Raw genomic sequence first — 25,818 nt, forward strand, 5'->3', positions numbered from 1 at the left:
TCCTCCCACTCCCAGACAGTTCTGGAAACTGTGTATCACCTCTTGTCACAGGAAACCAACCAGCAGGCGGTGCAAACAAACAAACACCCTTTGCCTACACCCTCTCCAAAATAATGAGCGCCCCGCTGCCTATCGTTAATGAGCCGGCGGGCGCGAAAGGGAAGGGAAAAGCGGGAAATAAATAAATAAATAAGTAAATAAATCACCCTCCGAGCAGGCGACCAGCCGAGTCCAGGGACCGGCAGGGTGGCAGCGGCAGCAGGGAGGCTTTGTCTAATTTCAGCAAGTGGAATAAATCGCTGGAGCCGCAGTCTTCTCCCGCGGGAGGCCGAGCACAGCCCGTTACACACCCGTAACGCGGTTCCCAGCCGCACGGCAGCCCGGACCCGTCCCGCTCGCCAGGCCCCGAGGGAAGAGCGGAACCGCCGAGCTACCCTTGACTGGCGACCGAGCAACTTCAGATGTTTGCCGCCGCTCCCCCGCGCTTGTTCTTTCACGTTACGTTCGCCTTTCAACACCGTCTGTTACGTTCCGTTCACTCGTCAACAAACTCCGGCATGGCCACGCCGAATTCATAGCAGAACAACGTCCTGCCCCACGGCACCCACCGAGCGCCAACCCGTCCGGACCGGGGAGAGATATCGCTCCTTCCACCCCCCCCCCCCGTGCCTTGCCCAAGTTAGCACCGCGTGTCCCCACGCCCCGTGCCCGCTCCTGCCAGCGCCCCGCACTTCAACTCCCGGACCCGGCGGGGGTTGGGCGCTGCGGGGCCGCTGTGCACCTGCTAGCCACTGCCCCGCCTGCTCGGCTCCAACTGGACCTGCAGCAGGGATGCCCCCTCTCTCCCTCCTTTCTCCCTTCCCTCCCTGGCGGGCCCGAGCAGCTCCGCACGCCTCCCTCCCGCCGCATACACGCTCTCCAACACGTGCACTTCAGGGCTCCCGCAAGTTGTTCTCCAGCAGGAGCCACCGTGCGCTTGCCTCGGGGAAGAAGGGGGGGGACAGGGGACACAGGAGCACCTCTGACAGCCCGCCCGCCGCTCTGCACCTCCAGAGGAACATCCATCGGTGCCTCACGGGGCACACCGCTAACTGGCTGCGGCTCCCCCGCACCGAAAGGCAACTTCTGCTTAATTTCACCCATGAGCAGTTTTTATGCTTTCCAAGCATTTTCTTTTCTACGAGCAAAAGCCAAGTGCGACTGGGGAGGGGGAGGTCAGTGTAACTACAAAGCTGTTTCTGCACATAAACACCTCCTCCCCCACGCACCCCCTCCTTCCCGCTGAGAGGCGATGGGGTCTGGTGGACATGTGGGTGACACGGTGACAGACGCTGGCCATGGCTCCCCCCCGCCCCCTTCCTACAACACATCGCTAGCCGAGTAGGACCTGCGCTCCGCCGTTGCCATCAGTCTACCAAGTTGCTCCAACGCTTCCTACTTCCCGCGGAGGGGCTGATGCCCGGCGATGCCCCTCACCCGCCCCAGCCCCCGGCACAGCCGACAGCGATGCCCGAGGTGCGGGGCCGGGAGCGCGGCACGCCGTGAGCTCACTTGGCCGCTTGCACCTTCAAAGCTGCGCGTTCCTCACTTTGCCCGGAACAAAAAAACCCGGACGCCGCTGCCGGCACCCTGGCACACGCTCTCCTTCCTCCTCCTGCCACCCGCCCGCCCTCAGCCCGGCACAAGTTGCTTGTGGGATAGCGGAGCCGCAACTCGGCCGCCTCCCCTCGCCCCGTACCGAGCCGCACGGCTCTTGGCGCCATGTTAATGACGTACTATCTTATTTCCACTAGGCAGCGACCTTCGGCACGAAACTGCTCTCTCGCCGCCTCTGGAGTAGAGGGAGGGAGTTTAAAAAAAAAAAAAAAAAAAAAAAAAAAAAAAAAAAAAAAAAAAGCATCAAATATGGCTGTGCTGGCGGCTCCCCCGGCTGGCGCTGCGGCGGGCACGGTTACCTGCTGGCGGCGGCGGCGGGGCGGCGGCGGCGAGGGCGGGCGGCGCGGCCGTGATCCCCCTGCGCGGAGGGCTCGGGGCCGCCTCATGAGTTCGGCGGCGGCGGGGAGCGGGCGCGGAGATGCGCCACACACACACTCACACACACTCACTCACACACACACACACAGACACACACACAGGCTCCCTCTGACTGACGTTTGTACTTGTTATGGAGGAAGGACTCCGTGAATCAAACTCGTTTCTGGGTCACTGCTGCCACAGGGGGGAGCTACTTTAATCCCCTGCCAAAACTGGAAGGCGAGGGAAAGGCGGAGGGGGGGAGGAAATAATAATAATAACGTACCGGCGGGGTGGGGAGGCGGCGGACCCGGGGGAGCCGCCGTTAACTCTTGGCGGGCCCGGTCAGAGCCCCGCAGAAGCGCGGGGGCTCCCGCCTCGGTCTTGCCGCCGTCCCCCCCCCGCTCTCCCCGGGCTGCGGGCGGCTTCCCGCCCAGCTCCGGCCTCTCCCATTGGCGTCGACCTGGCCGGAGCCCGGCTCCGGCCGCCCCTATTCGAGCGGGGCTGGGAAAAGAAGATAGGAGGCAACGTTGCACGGCTGACAGCTGGGAAATGATAAGGTGTCTGCACCCAGATCCCGCCTCTGGCACTGCTGGCGTTACCCTGCAACAATTAGCTCTTCTCAAAAAAAAAACCCAAAAAACCAAACCGAAATGATTTCGCAACCAAGCATGACAGTGCTGCATGGGCTACCTGTATGGAAGACCCAATTCACTGCTTTTCAGGCAGAGAAACTGAGGCACGTAAGAGTTAAACGCTGGCCACATGCATGGCGCATAATTGCCAGGGCAAGAATAAAACTGCAGGCTCCCTATTCTCAGTGCCCAGCGTTATCCCTGCGGCTCCCTAACTTTGATACTTCTCAAAGACTAGCACAAGCTGACACACACTGCGGTTCAGTTCACTTCTTTCTCGTAGGAAGCAGAATTATCTTAAATTGGCACCAAATTACATACTAAACTTCCCATTATGGAAAAAGTGCGTTTGAATGCAGATTTCTTTATTCACCGCACAAGACGCTTTAGCGCGCACCATGCACCTGTGCTCCCCGACTGAAGGAGAACTCCCCCTTTTGAGCAGAATTCCCCAGAAAATACAGTATGAGGTAATAAAAGCCACGGAGAAGATTCAACATAATCTCAGGCACAGAACGGAGGCTATCAGTCTAAAGTAATCCCCACAGTATGCAAATACTAATTAATGCAGCCTCCACAGCAGCATTAGCCTGCCACAGAATCACACCTTAGCTCAACAGAGGAATTGGGTTGTTACTCATCCATGCAAACCCAGTCATTTATCCTGCTGTCTCACCCACCTACCCAGTAATGAAACAGTACTTGCATTGCTGCACATCCTTAAAAGCTACTAAAATATTCTCCCCCCCCCCAAAGATATTTTTTCCCCCGTGAAAATAAGACAGTCGTGGGTTTATTCATAGAAGCACCTTCAGATTTTAGTGCCTAAGACTTTGATATCCATTCTTTTCATCTACATGAAAATAAGAAAACATACATTCTTTACATTTTCCCCCACTCTGCATGTTTCAGCAAAGTCATCAGAAATAGCTCTGCTGATGGCACTCATGTTTTCAGATCAGGGCCTTAGCTTTTTGCCATACATGGGACAGGGCACCTGAGATCATTTGTGCAACACACTCCATCACATCATCTGCTAAATATCCCATTGTTGTCAGAATTACATTCATACACCCATCACCTTCCCTCTGGGCTATCAGGAACCTACTCCAAACACTGTCAATAATGTCAGTGACCAGAGCCCACGCTGATCTGTTTTACCTGTACAGCATCTGCCCACTGCTCTGCTGTGGGAGAAACTTCCAAAGCCAGAGTTTTTCCACTCGGTGGTCTGCAAGCCCCTTGGGAGCTGCTCATGGACTATTTCTCATAAGTCACAAAAAGTAATTAAGATTTCCAGGTATTTCCTCTACAGAGATATGTACCTCTGTTAGTTTTTTAATTTTTTTAAAGATTTTCCAGCGTTGCCCATTGCAAAAGACACAAGAAACACTGAGAATGTTGTTTGTCCCACTTTTCTGAACTCTTTCCAAAAAAGTTCAGAACTGGCTCCTGAGAAAATCTTAAATGTGAATGCACTTTAGTTTCCAATGAGGAATGAAACTTTCCTGTCTCAAATGCCTTGGATTTTGAGGCAATATTTTTGTTTTTCATCAATTAGTTTTCCTTTGCATGAACAGACAAGTTTAAGTTACATCTTATATTTTAGGAAACATTTCTCTTGGAAGCCACGCAAGGCCATACATGTAGGAACAGAACAGGATTGTTTGCAGAATGGTGGGCTGTGTTTGAGAAAGCAGCAGCTAAAAATGCTACCTAAATTACTGCAGAAAACTCAAAAACCACAAAACCCTGGGCCCTCTACCCTGAAAAAACAGCTAGTACAGTCTTTATGAGGAAGGTAATTCACCTGGTACAAAGATTTTATCTCTGCATGCAGTGCATCACTGATACTGAAATAATGTACTCGTAGGTTTCAAAAGGAAATACTGAATTAAAACAAAGGGCTAGCAGCTAGAAGAATCATTTTTGGAAATTCTTGGAAAACACAATGAAAAGGTTACATTCTATCCTACTTCAACACTACAGGTGTAAAGTTGTACACAAATATCACTATGGGCAAATAGAAAAGAACATAACAGAGCATACCAGTGTAAGCCACTGGCATCATTAATACAAAACAGGGCTAAAAAAAATATAAATATTTACATACTATCTAAATTAAGTTGTTCACTGTAGAATTTGCTTTAGCAGCTTAAGACTGCCTCCTGCCTGAGGATCCAGTGGCAGACACTGGAGTGGACTGGATGAGTGATCCTCTACAAACCCAACTCAGCCTGCCTGAGGATGGTAAAAGCCACGGGAGGCAAAGAGAGAAATCTGAATTCTGCATTAAACATCCAACCACACTCTGACTCTAAAGATTAGGAAAAAAACCATGAGAGATGTTGCAGTAACCTGCAGCTACCTGCACTAGCTAAATTTCAACATGATGGGTAACATTCTGCTGAAGATAGAGTCAGTAGAAGTTTTGCATGGACATCAGTGGGACCAGAATTTCAGCCTTTATTCCTAATAAATATTTACCCCCCAGAAAAGCAGACATTTTGTTACAATAAACGTCATTCAGTTTTGTATCAGTATTAACATGCATCCCAGGAGCACTCAGGGGATATGCAGCAGGCTTAAAGCTGAGCTTTGTATCAACACACAGAACTTATGGTCCCTTTTCCAAGTTGTTTCATCAGACATAGTCACTCCACATTACATTTTATTTAAATTTTTTGATCGCTTACATAGAGTCCTAATATCTCCCTCAACTTGTTTTCCAGGCAGATGCACAAAGCCAAGGAAAGAATATGTGGCTTTTCAGCACATTTTTCCAGGCTTTAGAGGAAATCTGTTACTGAAGATATTTTGTCTGATAAAATATTTTCACTGACTTTTCTTTCTTTTTTTTTTTTTTTTTTTTTTTTTAATTTTTACTCTTTTTGCTCTTGGAATCTTTTCTGCTAATTCTTGCAGAAACTTAACCCGATCACTTAGGACTCAAAACTGCTCTTCTGGCTCCACTTTTTAAGAGTATCTACTAACGTTTTCTCCTTCATTAGTCTGAAGATCAGAAACTTGAGAGGAAGAACACAGGAAGGATCCAAACCAGCACTGTCAAGATTCTAGCTTGCACTTAATCTTGAAGACTAAGAACCTTGCAGAGATCCTTCACATTTTCTGAGAAAGATGTATGGATTGCAGAGAGATAAGACTGATGCACAGTTGGGCCAAATCCTATTGAGATCCACTTAGTCTCTAGCTGGTCTACTCACATGAGCAGGGGACAAAAAAAAAAAAAGGATTTTTATTTATGCATATGTAAATCTGTACCACTTACAATTTGCATAAGTGCAATATTTTTAACTCCTGCAGAAATCAAACTTGCTTACATGACTTATGTATGGACCACAGAGGGACAGAGCTGTCACAGTTTTGTCCAATGCAAACACATCATTGATGGCACCGTGGCACCTGACCACAAAATCATAGATTTTCATAGCAACTGTTGCTCTGGATTTTCCTTCCTTACTGTTATTGACAAGCACTGATTTTTGGTGTGTCTGGACTAAGGAGGTCAAAAAGACTAAACTCCATATTTTATTCCCTTTTCCTCTGAAGCTGAGGTTTATAGGTACCAGGACTGTTTGTGGGAGGGATTTGCAGACTCACAGGCCATACTTCAAAGATGTGCTTTCTCCTGTGCTCACAAGCCTGATTCTTCTGGTTTATAGCTCCTCTGAATATTTACCAATATGTAGTTGTTGTGAGAGGGCATTTACTGGGTGTAGGAGCCAGTACTCAAGTAAGCAGAAGCTGTGCCATTAAGGGATGAGGATGGAGAGGGACGAAAATGAATCCTTAAAGCTGAACTTAATACTTACCATGCTATCAGAGTGCTTGCAACAGAGAGACTAGTGTAGTCTTTTTAATGACAAAACTTGAGCAGCCCAGATTATAATATTCATTTTATATGTGGGTGGGCAGGGTCATAGAAAGGTTAAATCACTTGCAGAAGTCACATGTTAAGTCAGCATTAAAACCAAGAATAGAAACCTAAAGTCATGCCTCTCGGTCCAAGGTTTCTAATGATTAAACTTTATCCTCTCCTTTGGCCTGCTCTGCAGCCCATAATGCAGTACAAAGTGTACCTCTCCATGACATTTTGCACATATATACCTGAAAATATTTTTGCAAGCCAAACAATCTTTGCACAGATATACAACTGCTGACGTTGTATATTCATCTGAAAATGAACTGGGAACACGTATGCCCAACAGGTAAAATTTACTAAATCCCCAAATCTGAAAGTTCAGCTACTGAAATCGAGTGGCTCCAAATTCTTCTAATTAGAAAGTGGAAGCTGAGAGGAAAACAGCAGAACAAGAACACCAAGGGAACACCTAGAAGCAGGCAGTTGACTTGCAGGTCTGCAAGTTCATCGGGATGAAGCTGATGCATCATCTTTAAGGTAAGCAACACAATTTTGGATATGATGAGAGAAGTAATCAGCAGCCAAGGTAATGCCCAAACACAGGAAGAATGGATTGTGAAAACCTCAGGCAAGTGAGAGCTGAGCAGCAACAGATCCAATCTCAGTTGAAGTACATACACGTGCCTGTCTGGCAGCTCATCAGGAAACATTACACTCTCTAATCTAAATGATCTTCAATATTCAGTTGTGTGGATGCAGGTAGAAATCAGGCAGCCCAAGGTGCTGTGACAAGACTCACAGAAGAGTCAAAGAGTTGAAGAGAATCTGATTACAGATTTTCTGATTGCAGACTCTGCCCTGATAACTGGTTGCTAAAGGCAGAGTAGTGGTACCAGCTTATTTGGGGCAGTACAACAAAATACCAGTGTCTTTTTTTGGTAACAGCCTAGAGCCAAAATTACTTTTTAAAAAAAAAAAAAAAAAAAAAAAAAAAAAAAAAAAAAAATGCAATTTCAACTCTGGATCCTTAAAATTAAAAAAAAGATTAAACTAAAAAAAAAAAAAACAAAAAAACCCAGGATCAGCTGCTGAAATTGCTCAGAGCAGCTTGTGGTAACATTTCTGGAAAGAGCAGAAACCTTGGAAGTACCCTCCCATGTGGCCCTTCTACATTCCCCTGAGTACTTGATGAAATTGCCCCAGAGTTGCTTCTATTTGTGGTCTCTCCTGGGACAGCCTCTTCCAGATGCAATGACTCACAGTTCATTGAATTGAAAGCTGTTTCTAGATCATGAAACTGAGGCCTGCCACACAAGCCAAGAGATCATGGATATTTCATGGCAGAAAACAGACCTGGGACAAATGGGCATAACTTACAATGTAGAGGAGATACTCTGTTTATCCTCAATGGGAATAGCTCCCTCTCCTCAGTTTATCAAGCTTATCAGTTTCTATGCTTGAAATTCTCCTTAGGGGGTGCACCAAACACCATTTTTTACAAAGGGCATATTTTCTCCTTTAATAGTTAGACATCCACTCATTTTAGATGGAGTTGTCCTGAAACATACTTCAAATGTAAGTAACTATTGCTCAGTAGTACATAAACTCAAGGCAACAAAGCTGTAAAGAAGCCATTTCTTCTACAGAAAATGCTAGTCAATCAAATAGGCAACTGTTGTTTACTTCAGCTATTTTACCTTACCAATTACATATTTGAGAAATGAAGTTATTCAGTGTTTAACACGGGAAAAATGATAGGGAGAATTAAATTGACTGTCTTCTTCCTATGATAATATTGATTACTCAGCTTTTCTACAAGTTTCACTGCATAAGTAAGCAAGAAAAACAGTTTAGAAATTCTTAATCAGCATAAATGTCATAAAAGCTGCCTCATGTACTTCCATTTCATTGTTATATATAACCTGAGGTTCAACACTCCAAACAGGACTCACAATATCCAGGATAAATGAACCTTTACAGAATAGGGGAAGTTGAGCCTTTCTCTAACCTCCATCCCTCCTTCTTTCACCCACACTCAAAAAAAGAGCAGGGAGGTGAGTGCTATTGGGATAAACAAGGTAGTTTATCTCCTAGCAGAAGCAGAAGGCTCTATCTGTACCTGGCTGGCATTAATACAGACCCCAAACCCAACTCTGTCCACACTTGCGCTTTGCTAAGAGGTTATCAGAGATACACACCCAGTAAAAAATGGACAAACATAAGAAAAGCCACAGTACCCTTATCAGGTAGAGAATTATTATCTATTTTGTAAATAAGTCATTGAGATGGAATGGTAAAGAGAGGGAGATGAAAGCTGCCTCTGGCAGAGCAAAAGGACTCAGTCTCATGATTCAGCTCTAACATGTTACAGTAGCATAATCTTTCAGTGCTCTCTGAAAAATACATGACAGAAAAGGGCAGCTATCCTTACCCCTGCATTTACACACTAGATGTGTCTAACCCTAAATTTCTGCTTCAGACTGTAGGAGAGCAGTGAGAGGTACAGGAGGGGGCAGAGTCTTTGCACACAGAGATGTTCAGAGGTAGAACCTCAAACAGCTGCACAGCCAATTTTCAGTGCACATAATGCAAGCACACAGGATGTAAACAGTCTTCACTCATTTCATACCACTTATAACTGTAAAATAATAATTTTGAAGTTCCCCCTTTTGTTTTTGTTAATATACAAAGGAGTTTTCTGTTTATTTACAATTTAGTGTCTTTGCTATTGCTCAGTCTGAGACTGCCACAGAGACATTTAACACACACAGTGAAGAAAACTTAAAAATCAAATCATAACTGGCTCCTGTGAACTTTGCTTCACCAAGCAAAAAAACCTGCAGCAAACAAAACCATCTCTGACCTTCCAGAACAACATTGGAAAAAAAAAAAAAAAAAAGAAAAGCCTGATCTGCTATCTGAGCAGATTTTGGCACAGGGTAAACATCTGTGTTTGCTCCTCAAATTGCGTAAGTCAGAAAAGAGTCACTCTCTCTCCTTTATCCAGGACATGCTTTTAATCCATCCAGAGTTTATGTTTCTGTGACAGTCTGAGGGAGGGGAGGTTACTTTCTTCACATGGAAGCTCAAGCAAAGCAAATTTGACAAGTGCCTGTAATCTGGTACCTCCAAAGGAGAAAGGGGCACATCCTGCAGTGAGCACAGGTACCCTGCAGTGAGCACAGGTACCCTGCAGTGAGCACAGGTACCCTGCAGTGAGCACAGGTACCCTGCAGTGAGCACACGTACCCTGCAGTGAGCACACGTACCCTGCAGTGAGCACACGTACCCTGCAGTGAGCACACGTACCCTGCAGTGAGCACACGTACCCTGCAGTGAGCACAGGTACCCTGCAGTGAGCACACGTACCCTGCAGTGAGCACACGTACCCTGCAGTGAGCACAGGTACCCTGCAGTGAGCACACGTACCCTGCAGTGAGCACACGTACCCTGCAGTGAGCACAGGTACCCTGCAGTGAGCACACGTACCCTGCAGTGAGCACAGGTACCCTGCAGTGAGCACAGGTACCCTGCAGTGAGCACACGTACCCTGCAGTGAGCACAGGTACCCTGCAGTGAGCACAGGTACCCTGCAGTGAGCACACGTACCCTGCAGTGAGCACACGTACCCTGCAGTGAGCACAGGTACCCTGCAGTGAGCACACGTACCCTGCATTGAGCACAGGTACCCTGCAGTGAGCACAGGTACCCTGCAGTGAGCACACGTACCCTGCAGTGAGCACACGTACCCTGCAGTGAGCACAGGTACCCTGCAGTGAGCACACGTACCCTGCAGTGAGCACACGTACCCTGCAGTGAGCACACGTACCCTGCAGTGAGCACACGTACCCTGCAGTGAGCACACGTACCCTGCAGTGAGCACAGGTACCCTGCAGTGAGCACAGGTACCCTGCAGTGAGCACACGTACCCTGCAGTGAGCACACGTACCCTGCAGTGAGCACACGTACCCTGCAGTGAGCACACGTACCCTGCAGTGAGCACACGTACCCTGCAGTGAGCACACGTACCCTGCAGTGAGCACAGGTACCCTGCAGTGAGCACACGTACCCTGCAGTGAGCACACGTACCCTGCAGTGAGCACAGGTATAGAATCATAGAATGGGCTGGGTTGGAAGGGACCTCAGAGCTCATCAAGTCCAACCCTTGATCCACTCCCCCCGTGGTTCCCAGCCCATGGCACTGAGTGGACATTAGAAAGAATTTCTTTCTGGAGAGGGTGCTCAGGCATTGGAATGGGCTGCCCAGGGAAGGGGTGGATTCTCCATCCCTGGAGATATTTCCAAAGAGCCTGGATGTGGCACTCAGTGCCATGGGCTGGGAACCACGGGGGGAGTGGAGCAAGGGTTGGACTTGATGAGCTCTGAGGTCCCTTCCAACCCAGCCAATTCTATGATTCTATGATTCTAAGTTCAGGAAAGCTTGAAAGAGCACCCACCCCATAATAGATTCTCATGCCAGAGTACAACTTGTCCTGGCACTCTAGTGTAGTGCTTTGAATCAATAACATCTGTAATAATGCAGATATTGACTGATAGGCTGGGGAAATGCACAGGCAAAGCAAAGATTTTTCCTCTCCCAATATGCTAGCACTGGAGCTACAGTAATGATTTGGCTCTACCTTCATGTATTTATCTTTATTTCATGCTTTTCAAAGAGCTGCTCCTGGGAGTTCTTTGGAGTCCTCCCCACCCCCTTTTTAAGGAAATTAAGCCTCTTTCCTGAATGCCTTGATAAAATGTTGCAAGCATTGTGCACTGAGTAGTGCCCAACACAGCCTTAGACATCCCAGTGAGCTTGTTCGCAGAAGTTGGATTTCAGTGAAGGAAACCAGTGACAATTCAGGAAATTCTTGCTCATTATTCCAGCTCTAGAACAGCCTAAACTTACTTAGTACTTCCCTGCACGATTGCAACATCCCTTAAAGATCTGCAGCTCGTATTTTTTTGCATGATCTGAACTGCTCCAGTTTGCTTAGTGAGGTCATGGCTTCAAGTTGCAGCCAGATCTGGTGGTCCAGGGCTACCTCTTGGGCTGAAGCTTCCACTTTCTCCAAACTGAATTTCACAACAGGGTGCTGGAGAGCCAAAGGGGCTGCTGCATTACTCCTCTTGTGCTCTGTTGCACAATGCTTCAACTTGAAAAATAGGGATGGAGAACACACATCTCTGCCCCAGTTTTGGGCTAAGTCATCATCTCTCATATTTTTGTACTTACTCATTCTTTTTCCAATTGTACTGATTTTTAAAACTGCAGGAAAAAATTCTTAATTCTTGAGTCATTTTTTTAAAGCAGCATCTTGGGCCTGAGACTTGCATTAGATATGCTATAGACATAGGACACCAACTACTATATCTTAACTGGTTTGTATTTTTAACCCCTATTAAACATCAGTATGTTCAGCTCACACTTGCCATTTTGTGCACTTTTTTGTTTGTTTCACAAATCTCCTGTATATTTCGGCCATAGCTCACAAAAAGAAACAAATAACACATTTTGTAAGAGATGAAGTTCACCAGTGTGGTCTCCTGCTTGACAACAAACCACGTGAACTTCCTCAAGAGAAAAATAAACACAACAAACTTTTGCAAGAAACAAGTGAAGTTGCAATATTTTTTCTTTGCACCAAGGTTACGTCACTGTTATCTCTTGGGTACAGATGACACTAAGAACCATGGGCCTGGACTCCTCTAAATTATCAGTGTCCTTAAAATAGTCTGAAGGAAGAAAAACAGCAAGAATGCTGTATAGAAAAGTAGGAAGGTTTGGTCTTGAGTTTAATTTTGAAAATTCTTTCAGTTGAACCTCCAAATTTTATTCTGCAGGTTTTCATATTAAAATTTCATCATTTATGGATATAGCTGCACATGCAGCTACCCAAATTCACACTGTGTGGGCACACTAAAGCTGTCCCTACACAAGTTCTATCTATTCAGCCCAAGCATTTTAAAACATCTCCAACCTTTGGAGGAGACCACTCTTTACAGTGGTTTACAGTTACTTAATTAATTACATATATTAAGTAAAGTTGTTCTGCTAATTCATTCTGCTCATGCATAAAATAATGCAAACGGAAAATCAACACAGATCTCCAGTGGTTAAAAATATTAAAATGTTATTTTGCTTGAAAACAAAGCAAAAACAATACCAACAATTTTTTGTCCATTACCTTCAATGCCATATAGGTCCCTATGAGAAAAGCTGCCTGCCTGCCAGTAATTTGGTTTCTTACTTCAAAGCTATGCAAATTTTACTGGAAAACGCACTATCTTGAACCTAAAACCTGATGTGTCACCCCTTCCTATGAATAGGTAACTAAAGCAGAAATGTATTTTACTAATATATTTATAATCTACATTGTCAAAATAAGTAGCACTTTTCAAAGTCTCTCTTCACCAGAAATCCCAGGCCAGATCTGTCTGCCAAAACACAAGTTACGTGTTCCTTCAAAGGTTACTCAGCTTCAGTCAGTACAAAGTTTCCTCATCAAAATTCTGCCATTAACTGGGGAGAACCTGCCTTGGGTCTTGTCTTTCATTTTAATGCTGCTTACTTCTTCTGTTCCTCAAGGATATTTTTATGTTGTTTCTCTTCCCAGCACCTGTGCCTGCCAGCAGCTGAACAGCAGCAAGAGACAGGAGTCACCTGGAGTCACACAAAAGCATCCCAGTGGTTGGGCCCTGGTTCCTAATGCAGCATGGTTGGTGGAACAAGAGCACCCTCTTTCTGAAGCAGTTTTTGTGCCAGGAAGCCTCGTTGGTTTTCTCAGTGGGGGAGTATCCTGTGACTGAATGAGATCTGGACTTCTCCAGCCAGCTCAGTGTTATAAACAGGTCAGTCTGGAACAGCTGTCTTGACATCCATCAAGCTGCTGGGTCTCAGCTCTCCATATTTAGTCTTCATCTGTCTAGGCCTGCTTGGATTGAACAGGCTTAAGTATTCCCTCTTTCTTTGGCACCTTTGGGACATTTCCAGAGTGCTCACCAGCTCTTCATCAGCCACTGTTTCATGAGACTTCCCAGCCCAACTACTGCTCTGATTCAACCTTCCCCAAAAGAGGCTCTTTTCCACATCCATGCCTCAGGACAATCTGATTTTCAGCTCATTTCTTCAGGATGCACATGACTACAGAAAGAAACTGATCCTTAACTCTGTGTGCAACTTAATACCTGCAAATCTCCATCTTAGGGAACACAAGCAGTCTGTAGATGGAGCTTTATAAAATGTCTTATGTACTAAACACACCCATGTACGTACCTACTTGTTTTTCTAAAGAGTCTAAAAGGTGTCCAAGACTAAGATTAAAGTCCCTTAAGAGGTATATAATTATCCCTACAATACACAGAACTGCTTCTCTGAAACAGAAGGCCTGAGCTTTTCCTCACCTCCCAGTTACAGTACTTGTTTTCTCAGTTGCAAACGTGGCTAGCAAAAGACCTGTAAATCCACATTTCTTTTGACAGTTTGTTCCCAGAAGCAGCAGAGGCCAATGCTTCTCCCCCTGACTAACCAGCAAAGCCTCAGCAGATGTTTGCATTAGGAGGTGTGCACACACTGAGGTTGGCCTAAGAGAATGTTGTTCCTACAAGGTACCAATACTACCAATTTTGATACCAAGAGACATTGCTACTTATTAATTTCATTATCTATTCACACTGCTACCCATTGATGCTTACTGCTATCAAAACTTTGATACTGACAGGCATTGTAAGAGTGTGGTACTTATAGAAAGGAATCAGTATTTATTGATATAAATGTCTGTCAGTATCAGTTGGCATCAATATCAATAGGCACCTATACATACCCATTTCAGTACTGACTTTTATATCATTAGGCATTGATACTGATATCAAGAGGTTTCAAAGGTAGGAATTGATATCTACTCATTTCTATTCTGATTTCAGAATCAGTAAGTATCTACAGACATCAGTAAGCATCAATATCATTAAGCATTAAGCTTATATATATACACATATATATCATTAATCATCTCTCAGCTCTCATAAGATTAAGCATCTCTCAGCTCCAGCCTCCTCTTGTTACCTCTAAACATACTCAACAAAAAGTGTTTATTCTTGGTTATTCCATGAACTACTTTTCTTTCTAAAAAGCTGCTATCCAAAGTTAGCATCAGCTCTTGAAGTTTTGTAGAAATTTTAAGCTTTTCCTCTTTCTTTTCCTATGAACACACCTTTTTAGACATATAAATATCTTTTTTTTTTTCTTCCCCAAAGACATAAAGGGAAGGATTGAGGAAGGACCAAGTTTATTCCTAGTCCCAGACACAGCCCAGCTTTCTTTCAGCAGATCAAGTAACAGGACATTCAATGAAGGGCAGGGTGAAGGGAAGAGGCACACATCCTGACACACTGACAGCACACTGACAAGCTTCTTTCAGCATCAGAAGGCTTCCTTCTTTTTGCAATTCATGCAAAACTCTTGCTCAAGGTTTCTGAACAAATGGGCCATTGGCAGTCCCTCAAGGATTAATTTTTCAAAATTATAGTTCAGAAAAAAGGCACTGCTTACAAATAAATATTTCCTTCCAGGGGTCAAACCAGCAACCCCCCATCCGCTACTCCACACCAGAGCCCCATCTCAGATTCTGGGAGATGAAGCCCGTGCTTTAACCTCACTTAGAGTATAACTCTGGTAGCTCAAAAATATCTCCAGCACACCTTTTTTTCTTTGTAGAGAACAACATAATGCAGTGATTTATCTGATGTTTCAGATTATTAAACGCAGATAATGCTTTCTTGCTGCTGGCACAGTGAAGTTCTCTGCCCCCAGCCACATCCCCACCCCACTGCCCTCCTGTAATGCCAACCTGTGCTTTTTATGAATCAAATAAAGGGCTGCAACCAGAGAAAGGGGAGCTGCCTGCAGCTGAGCTGACAGTGACAAACTTCAGGTTATACAAAAGATCTCCTTACAAGCCATGCCAAGCAGTATTACAAGCAAAGCCAGCAATCTGAACCAGCAGCCCTCTAGTTCCCACTGCCTGAGCTATATTCCTACCTTCAGCAAAAACTCCTTCAGGGCAGCAAGACCAGCAGTAAAGCTGTCATTAACAGCCACAGTACTGTCACATCAGCGACTCTCCCATGTCAGCTACAATCTTGAGCTCAGCTGTTTGCCTCTTTGGGGAGAAGTTTCCTTGGCTGTCAGGAAATAGAACACGTACACTGGTCCTTCATGAGCACATGCAACAACTCCAGGGCACAAAGGAACAGAACAGTCCTATTCTTAGGGAAATCATGTTGATTTTTCAAAAGAAGCCAACAGATGCCTCTGTGAATAGTCCTATATATGAATTAGCATGTCATGTAGAATAAGCCACTGTCACTCCTTTCCCTGCACCAGCACTGGAAAACAGATTGTTTTTACCACATGCTTGGTACAGAACAGTGTTTCCAAAACACATAGCTCAAGTCCTTGAATCACAGCCAAACAATTGGCTAAAACCCTAGAAACCTACAGATCACTACCTTGGGCGCTGGCATCTAGAAGCATACACAAAAAAGATTTCATTCTTCATGTCTCATCAGCCTTTGTTCTACTATAAACATCAATTGAAAACAACTACCACAAGCAGGGGAGCATATCTGTTCAACAAAAAAACCAAGATACTATCCCTTAGATAACAGCATCCAAAGAGAGATTGTATAAAAGTAACTTTTTGGTTCAGCTGAAGTGTTTATGCAGGGTGAACTAAAGGCATTCTGACAAAAAACATCATCTTCAGAAAAACTTGGAGCACTAAGACAAGTGTTTTGAAGCCACCAATAGTGAGGTGATTAACACAGACCCTGGGAGTAGTTGCACTTAAAAAAGCTTTTGTTAGCCCAGTAATAGTAGTTAACCAATTTATTTGACATCTCTCATCAGAAGAGGCTTATGTAGTCAGAGAGACCAGCAGAAAACCAGAAAAGGATAGAGCTGTTCAGGGTCTTATCAGAGAAATACCAACTTGATACAAAAAAAGTCAGGACATAAAGCTGAAGAAGATGCAACTGAGACAGAAATAAACTAAGCTATGTAAAAGGTGAGTTTCCACAGTACCAAAAATACCTCGATCTCAGGATGGTTTGCCAAGCACTAAATGTTTTCAAGAGGGAGTAAGCTTTGTCTGTTCCTTAAATTAGAACTACTCTTAATTTCTTTAGCAAATCTTTAGTGGTGATGAGTTGCACAGAAGACAGAGAAAACCACAGAAAGCTCTAGAATGACCCAAGATAGCTTTCCTGCTAATCTCACTCCAAGAAATCCAACAAAAAATTCACCAAGTCTGAGAAATTCTCTTCAACAGATTTGCTCAGCTTTACTACATTGAGGTTAAGTGGCTGCAAAGGAACCTTCTCCCTTTACATCCTTGTACTCCCCCAACACCGTTTGCAGCAACCTTTGCTCTGCTGATAACACAAAACTGTAACTGCAATTCTCCATACAAATATGCCACAGGATTCCCACATCAGTCAGGAGGTATGAGATTAACCACAACCCATTTGAAATGTGAAATTCAAAAATCCTATATCACTTTAAAATAGGAAGAAATTGAGGGTTGAAATCCTTATTTTGTATCACAAACTCCTCCAAACACACTGCATCTCACTGACAAGTGGATTATATTTTGCCAGAATAAGCCTGAGCTTCTAGGATCCTGCTAAAAACATGCCCCCTAAAGACTGCCTCTTCCACAATATAGAACATTTTACCCATGAATGGGCTCAATGGTGCTAGCAGCAGGCACTGGGGGAGGAAATAAAAAGTCTAGGAGAAGATCCCCTGCTGTCCTTTCTTAAGGTCTCATTCAAGCATACATCTGTAACAGCTTCAAACTATAGCAGCTCAACAATATACCATGTTATTTGTTTGCTTTACACATGTTTCAAGACTGAGAACAGTTGTCACAATGCACAACTTCAGATAAGGGAGTGAGCCAAGTTCTCTTGCCTCTCTCCCATGGTTATACTGGAGACAATGAGTTCTGCTGAAATGAAAAGCTCCACTTTGAACCCCCTATGGAGAAATTCTCCACTTTTCCTCCCTCAAGCAAAATTGCTAAAAATTCTCCTGTGAAGTAACAGGTGTGACATGATTACTGCAGGAGTAAAAAGGTGCAAAAGAATGCAGAAATAAATAGGAAGGCTTGAAAAGTGGGGCCACACCTTTTTGTAGCAGCTCAGTGTTGAAGATCTGCCTTGCCTGGCTGTGTCATTAGACAGAAATAAACATCTCTTCAGGACCATCCAAGTGCACCTTGCACCACTAGGAAAGCTGCAAGAAAACTGCATTTTTAAATTTTTTTTTCCCCTTCCACTGGGTGGCTTGGAGTGAGAGGAGATGCAAAGAGTCAAAATTAATACATTGCATTATTGTAGTAATTTGGTTCCTTTAATAGAAAAGAAGAATCTAAAAAGAGGATCCTCCAGTGAAACAGCCTTTTCCAGAATTTCTGCAAGTTTCTCTCTGCACAGTGAAATGCTTCAGTGCACCAGACACAAATTTATGAAATAGTTCTGCTGGCCCTAAATAGGGCCTCTTGGTTAAAAGCAATTCCAGTGAAAAATTCACTCAGCTGTACCAGTTGTAGAATGTGAGTTCATGTGAGCCTGAAAAACAATTATATGAAGATCTGCAAGAAAGTCTTGCCTGCTGGAAGTCAGAACCAAATTCTAAACTTAGAGGTAATTTCTCTCTGCATCTAGAATTCCTAAAAAATTAAATCAAACTCAGCCTTTAAAATGCAAAGAATGCATACAGCAAGGATAGTAGAGGTCAAATACTTGGTTACCTACTGCCAGAAACAGCCAGTGTTTTGTACTATACTAAAATGTTTTGAAAGTTGACAAAACTGAAGATTCTAGTAAAATACATTAGGAACATGACTAGCAGGATGAAAGTAGATTATTTTCTTCATATTGTAAGGCATGAATCTGTAAATCTTTAGAGAAGGCCATTTCTTCAGCAGGAAAAAGATTGAGATAATAGCTTCCTTCTCATTGCATGCCAGATTTTGGCCTCTTACAGTTCAAACTGGATCAGCTATAATGCTTTCTTCTATTAGTCTGTCAGCAACTCCTCACTGCTTTTATTTTCAGTCTCTTGATTTTTGTTTTGCATGGATAGGCTTTTTATGCAAAAAAAAAAATATCAGTTTATATTGATCCAAGATGTTAACATCTGTAACATATTAATAGGATTATACCAACATGGAGAGTATATTGGAAACACAGCAACATTAAAAAAAAAAAAAGCTGATCCCAATTTAAAAATATGAAAACTGACACACTAAGTTTTTTGCTGCAAAAATATATTACAATATAATTCATGTTAAGAAGCTATGGGACAGACATCAACTTCTTTTCAAAATGTAATTCTTGGATAAAATGAAACCTAAAAAGCTTGCTGCACTCATCTGTAATGCATAACTCCACAGACACACATCTGCTAATGCACCTATTAAGGAATTCAGAGTAATTTTATCAAAAGTAACAAACAGTCTTCATCCTTTTGGGCTTCCTTACATTACAAGAGAAGGAAGAAAAACAGAATTCTTATGCAAGACTGCATGAAAGATAATTATCTTGATACTGATATTCATTATGCCAAGGTTTCCCAAGGAAATCATCTTCACATGCTCTCTCACACTAGTGATTTCTGAGTCTAATTTCCTCAAAAAGAGTGATTTCCATCAAACATGATGACATTAGGTAGTCATGTTGCAGAGTATCAACACCTCACCAGAGAGAAAGGCTGTAGCTTCTGTTCCAGTTGTTCCAGACACCAGCTCATGCAGCTCATGCATGCACAGAGAGGTACTGAAACCAGCCCAGCTCCAAAAAAACTTCAGCTGAATCTCACATCTTCACAGACACCAAAAACCTCAATTACTCAAACAAATCTGTTAAGAAAATAGGGTTAATTTGTTCTGATGCTGGTGGAGTGACTTGATTGAGAACTACTTTAACAGTTTTTTGTAAAGACAGCTCAATTAATTTGCATAACTGATTAGCTGGCCTAATCATCTGATTTAGTTAAATCTCATTTCCTTTTACCCCTCATCTTTCCCTACTGCAGCATTTATCTGTGCTTTGAAGACACAGGCAGCATTCACCCCATCTGCAAGATAACTGGGAAGGGAACAAGTTCCTCCTATGGAAAATTTATGAAACATTCCTCAAAATCATACATAGCATGAAGTTCATGGGAAAAAAAACAGCATTTAACTTAAGTTCATGACAAATATGATAGACAGAAGGTGACACAAATGTCTCTCTTCAGGTTGTCTTCTGCCAGGTGTCTCAGCTACCAGATTTCAGTGGTAAAAGGTAGGCAAAACTCTCCTAAGTACATCCAGAAGTGAAAGTAATAATTTCTTTGGTCTGTTATTTTGTTATTCATGTTGGTGGAGCTAAAAATACCTTTTTCAAATGGAAAGAAAAAGGATCTGCTTGTCAACAACACTGTTGCAGTTTTGGCAGCCAGAGAATTAGTTGTCTGAGAAATTACATATTGTCTTGTTTGAGAAATACGTATAACAGGAGAGCTGGACAAAAAAACCCACAAGCTGTGGCACCAAAGGTAGTGTGATTCTGTATGCCCTACTGGCATGGGGAATTTTGTCAGTGCAGAGTGTAGAACCTGAGTGATTTTTTGAGTAAATAATTCACACTACACACTGCTTCACAGGAATTGCATGCAGCTCATACTCCCTGTAATTATAAATATCACTTAGGAAATGAATGAAAGCTTTCAATCCTGATCTGCAGTTGTGCAAGAGAACAACAATGAATTCATAATTAGGTTAATAGTTTTTTTGTCACCTCCCCTCATTCTTCCCCTTCTCCCCCTATATGTAAGTGCTTTGGTTTTAGAACAGCTTTGATGATTCAAGGAACCTAATTCTCTTACCCACCTTTGGTAAACAGAAATTGGACATAGCATTAACAAACAGCAACGTGCTAAACACCTCTTGAGACCAACAACTCAAAAGGTTTTCCAGTGATTTACTATTTAATTGCAGCTATAACCATGCTGCAGAGGAAGCCTACTCCTGGTTTGTTTTTTCTTTAGATTTATTTATGTGTAGTTTTGAGAAGGCTTGTCTTAAAATGAGGGTATGAATTAAAGCTGCCCAACCAGCTTTGACAAGGAGGAAGCATTAGCCTGTTGTACACCTGAAGCATACAATATCCACAGGCAAAGTTCAGAAGTACAATTTATCAAAATCTGTGAAAAGAACACAAACACTGATTACATTTTAAGGTCAGCTGGTCACTTTTTAACTTTGAAGCGTTTAATTTTGCAACCCTGTCTGTGCTAGCAGACACACTAAACAATGTGAAAGTTTTTGTGGAAACACAATTGTCTCAATAAGCAGCCTGAATGCCATGGCTTACAGATTTCTCAGCTCTTACTTTTTAAAAATAACATCCTCAAAAGCTTTTGTCCACCAATCATGAATGTGCACCTGCAACTTCAAGTTCCTTTTGTAAGGACACTTGGAGCAGAGGAATTAAAAATATCTAGCTATGAGACAGCATAGTGTGGATATTGTATGCTGGGTTGCATTCTGTGATCAGCATGAGTTACGTTTGCAGAAATAACTTTAATTTCAGGCCAATCTCAGAATATTAAAACGGGCCAAGTCAAGTACTTTGGTGAATAGTAGACTGTCCATATAAACAAAAAATCAGGTCCAGAGGTGCAAACGTACTCAGTGGCCCTATTTTATACTCAGAACTCGTGGATGTAAAGCCAAAGAACAAATTTTTAAAAGAAAAAGAAAAATTGTTGCACTTTCTAAGGAGCTCAGAACCCTCAGGGTAATGATGTATGCCTTTTTCTTGAACAAAAATAGTCAGCTGTAAAGGCTATTCCAGAACAAAAAGACTACAGATTTTCCTGCCAACATCTTAACTTTCAGACACACAATTAGAACTTGCTCAGGCATCAATCAAGCCTGTGTACCATGCAAATTTTCCTGTACAACCTTCTTTTCAGCAATATTTTGTCAGAATAGCCTTGGATTTTAGTAACTACTCTCTTAAAAGCAGAAAAGCTATGAGAAAAAGAGGCAAACCCCCTTTGCTATTCAACTGAATTCACGTATCACCCAAAGTATTTACACACCTTAAAATATCCCAAAAGTCAATCTATGCTGTCCCAAAGTGATTATTTCACATTATATTTACTTCCTATGACCTGCTGTTCCACACCAATGGCCACACTGAGCCAAACTTTCTGAGACAACAGCCAGTGGCAGTGTGTGGAGAAAGAGAGTAAGAACAGGGCAAACATGAAATGACACTACACTAACAGATTCCCTTGGTTTTTTCAGGAACTTTCTGAGCCCCAGAAGACATCTTTGCATGTCAAAGGCCCTCAAGGGCTTTTGTTTGTCTCATCATTTCTGAACCCAGGCATAATTCAAGCACTTGTATTACAAGTTCCCCAGAACTTCTTCCTTCTGTGTTTCCATCCTCACATTGAAGCTCCCTCAACCCTTGCACTGGAAGTGGGGTTATCTGTTCCACACTCAGCTTTTCCAAGCCACCCAGGAATTTGCAGTCTTCTGTCCTATCCTCCTCACAACCCTGTTTTTCCCAGCATTACACAGCTGGGTTTTCTGTGGAAGTCATTCCACTTCTTTGAGTGTCCTTGCCACTTTTCACTGTATCTCTTGTAAAGGGAAATGAAAATCAGCAGCACGTGGAGCTCCTGATGTGGGACACAGAGGTGTTTAAAATACCTGTGAGTCTGCCTACCTCTTTCTTTTTCAAGGCTGAAATCTCAAAATATTGAAAAGTTAGGAACTTGGTCATCTCAGCCAGGAATTGAATGACTGCAAATGAAGTAGCCCAAAGACAGGAAGCAACTGAGTGTATTAGAGCAGCATTTTGCAAGTGCTAATTAACCTAATTTAAAATTTCTAAGCAGCAGTCTCAGCTAAGTAAAACAAACATGTTTCATGCACATTCTTCTGGCCATCTTTTCTCCTAGTTTCCACTCTCCCAGAAAGCTGTCATAAAAGGTTCCCTCCCTGGAGTCCTGCCCTGTTTTAGCTCCACTCATCTTTCCTTTCCCTCTGCAACACACAGAGAAACAACTTCTGCAATTCCTCTTCTCTGGCTCTCATGGGCCTGGCTTCTGCCCAATAATTTTATAGCAAAGAAAAACTCCATTTAACTAATTTCTGAGCCTCTAACCTCCAGATTTCTTCCTCTCTGAATGCCCTTCCCTGTGTCCTAGAGCTGTTTTCAAATCTCAAAAATAAGGAATAACATGAGAGAAGGGAAAAAAATTGAATGGGGTCAGGGGAAGGTATTTAATTAATTATATCAGGCAACAATGTTTATGATCTCACAAATCCAAAATAACTGAAAAAAATTCAAGGTCTATATCATATGGAGATGTTTTAAAGAAAATAAATCACTCCTAAATAGTGTGGAGAAATGGGAATTGTGCTTGAAGTAAGATAATTAAGTCAATGATATCACTTCCTAGGTTCAGAATTCTGAAGTAGAAATATTATGCTTACCTGCTGGAAGTCAAGAACTTCTTAACCAAGTATTTGAGGCCACAAATTGCTTCTCAGATTGCACTCCTAACATACAACTTGATTTATATTAAGGAAGAATAAATTTCATAGTCAAATTTTCCAACCCAAGTGTATTTCCGAGCTCTGCTACAGCAACTAACTACAAAACCAAACCCAACTCTCTTCATCTTCTGGAATTCTCTGAAAATAAATCAATCAAAGTTTGCAAAAACGTGTGATAAGCTTTTCATGCTTGGGTCATACCCAGAAAGAATACAATGTGTGATCAATTTACAAACCTAAAGAGGATCTTGCTACGTCAGAAACATTCAAGTGCTTTCAGACAGAGGAATTTGACCTGTACAATGTCATGCTGATTTTGGACTTTTTATAAAGACATTATCCATATGATTTTGAGCTGAATGAGGCTTAAAAACTCTTTAATTGTTCTTAAATGTTGATATCTTGGCTGCAGCAATGCAACATACAACTGCTCTCAGTACCTCTTGATCCATATTCTCCTATAATGACCAAGATTATAAGGAGTGATTTCTTTTACACCTGTGTGAAATAATAAGAGACTTCTGCCTTCAGCCCACTCTGCAGCACATGGTTTACTAACACAAGTACACACATATCCTTCAGTCTTCACTGATGACTTCCTGGGGACCTCTGAAAGTCCTCTTTAACAACACATGGTTTGGGCTTAAGTAAGAGCTTGGCCTTGCTGATCTGGGGTAGGCTGAAATCAGAGTTAATGACTCTGAGGATCCACTGTCATTTATTTAATTCACAGCCTTGCATGTTGTAAGCCCCATGGGACAGGAAACTCATCTTTTATATATCTCTAAAACAACATGCATATCTATGACACTGTATAAATAACAGAGGATCAGATTAAAAACATCTGCAGACACTCTGGCTGATCTATTGTCTTGCTGCCTGCTGTCTCTTCATAATTTTTGGTGGAAGACAACTGATTTCACACAACAGGACTGTTAGCAGTGCTGATGCAGCTCCCTGGAAATCTATAGCAACATGGTACCAAAAGAGCTGATGAAGAGAAAAATTACGAAATAATAATAGTCTGACCTTCAGGGATGACTGCCTAACAGGTTTCTGTTCTATTTCTGGTTCCTTCTTGCCAAGAAAAGATAGGAAACATGGATGACTCAAAACAAACAGATCTGGAAATATGGCAGGAGACAGTAAGGACAACAAGTCTTTGATTCAGAACTAAGACTGTTGCAATTCAACCTCTCTCTGGCTGCCCAGACCTGTCAACATCTCTTCACCTACTGTAAATTGCCTCTGTGAAAGCAAAAATCATGTATGTCCACAACATGGTGATAGTCACAGAAGAAATAAAGAGATTCATACCCTGTGCAAGTATTGAGTACAGAAATAATGCTAAAAGGGAGGCAGACTGTTATTGATACCAAGCAGGGAAGGGAACAACTACATTTCCAAGAGAGAGGCAAAGAGGAATCCTAAATTTAGAACAAGATTCAGAACAGAAGCCAAGATACTGTCACCACCAGAGCTGTGTGAACAACTCTCAGAAAATCCTTCAGCAGTGTTAGACTCGGCTCCTTTAGGTTTAGAAGAGGGGGAAAAAATCAATTCCCTTCACGTGAATCTTCTCTGTGCCTGTCAAATCTCTCTCTAAAAATTAAAACTGAAACACTTCTCTTTCAGCCTAGCTATATATTTTTCCTAAATTGGTTATAAGCCTTCACTTCCACTCTATTGTCAAACTTTCAGCAGCTGGTCACACGGTAGGTCTCCTGAATTCAATGAGCCTGGATTTTGCAGTACATCTTGGGCTGCTTTCACAAAAACCAAGCATTAATTAAAAGTCATTCCATCTAATAAGAAACTTCCCTTTTGCAGTGAGGAATTGAAAGATAGAGGCAAAGTGTGAAACTGTTTGAAAAAGGTCTTCTTCCAAATGAGGCGATCCAAAGATTTCCAGCCAGACCACTTCACTTGCAACTGCTTCCGTCCACCTTTCCATGTTATTCTCTCAGACCTATCCATACTCAGCCATTCCCTCTCTCCTTCCAGGAAGGAAATGATGTAGTGATATGATAAGGTAGTGATAATGATGTCACTGTATGCAAAAGCATGGTGGTTTCAACTTGGAAACCTAACAAGAAAAACCAATGTTTTAGAGAAGAACATTGGAACACTTCTCCACTTACTTTTCTGGGAAGAGAGAGATGGGCACATAGATACAAAGATGTACATATAAAAACCACAGAGCTTCCAGATTAAAGTATGAGAAGCATTTATATTGATACAGTTTTTATCTTCTCTGCCACAAGTCTGGATCTCAGAGACTTGTTCTGCAAAGACAACAGGACACTCAGTTTGAGCATGGCAAAGTATCTCCCAATACCATGAGATTGTCTAAAAATGAAATCAGAATGTGATCAAACTGTACTCCTGCCTGCTTGCCAACCACAGGGTGCCAGGGCAGCTTGCTAGCAAGGGCTCAGCAGGTGTAAAACACATCTGTTGCAGCTGGCAGCATTTTATTTGCTGCTTCATGACTGCAGGTGTACTTAAACCCAACTTCTTCAACCTCCTCCTTGTGCCCAGGAAGACACTGACAAGAAAACTAAGTCAGAATATATTAGAAAATAATATATTGCTAATTATATTTCTATTAAAACACATGAACTGCAACAATAGAGCATTTTAATGATTAAGGGACAGAATC

The 25,818-nt window shown here is 42.7% G+C and overlaps 1 protein-coding gene and 1 long non-coding RNA gene across 20 annotated transcripts in view; one reads left to right on the plus strand and one right to left on the minus strand.

Moving 5' to 3' along the window:
* The window catches only part of JADE1 (jade family PHD finger 1), a 109,374-nt gene that overhangs the window by 35,051 nt on the left and 48,505 nt on the right, over positions 1-25,818 (minus strand). For 2 of the 18 annotated variants that reach the window (XM_071753852.1, XM_071753859.1), the window contains exon 1: positions 1,956-2,272. The exons of 4 other annotated variants lie outside the window; for them this stretch is intronic. Coding sequence is in view for 1 of the 14 variants with exons in the window: in XM_071753844.1 (XP_071609945.1) it covers positions 1,739-1,763 (25 nt within the window). In the remaining 13 variants the exon portion in view is untranslated. Of the gene's footprint in view, positions 1-206; positions 706-1,387; positions 1,701-1,738; positions 1,847-1,955; positions 2,273-2,299; positions 2,564-15,568; positions 16,121-25,818 lie in introns of those variants that run through there. 12 more of the 18 variants (XM_071753850.1, XM_071753857.1, XM_071753861.1 and 9 more) reach the window with 12 other exon arrangements.
* On the plus strand, positions 6,244-25,709 carry LOC139800588 (uncharacterized). Of its 2 annotated transcripts, XR_011727813.1 has the most exons (3): positions 6,686-7,068; positions 13,149-13,383; positions 21,894-25,709. It is a non-coding gene; the product is annotated as an uncharacterized lncRNA (long non-coding RNA). The 2 variants fall into 2 exon arrangements; XR_011727812.1 differs by lacking the exon at positions 21,894-25,709 and having other exon boundaries at positions 6,244-7,068; positions 13,149-18,678.

The sequence above is a fragment of the Heliangelus exortis genome, chromosome 10 (genome assembly GCF_036169615.1).
Source record: "Heliangelus exortis chromosome 10, bHelExo1.hap1, whole genome shotgun sequence".
Classification (NCBI taxonomy): Eukaryota; Metazoa; Chordata; class Aves; order Apodiformes; family Trochilidae; genus Heliangelus; species Heliangelus exortis.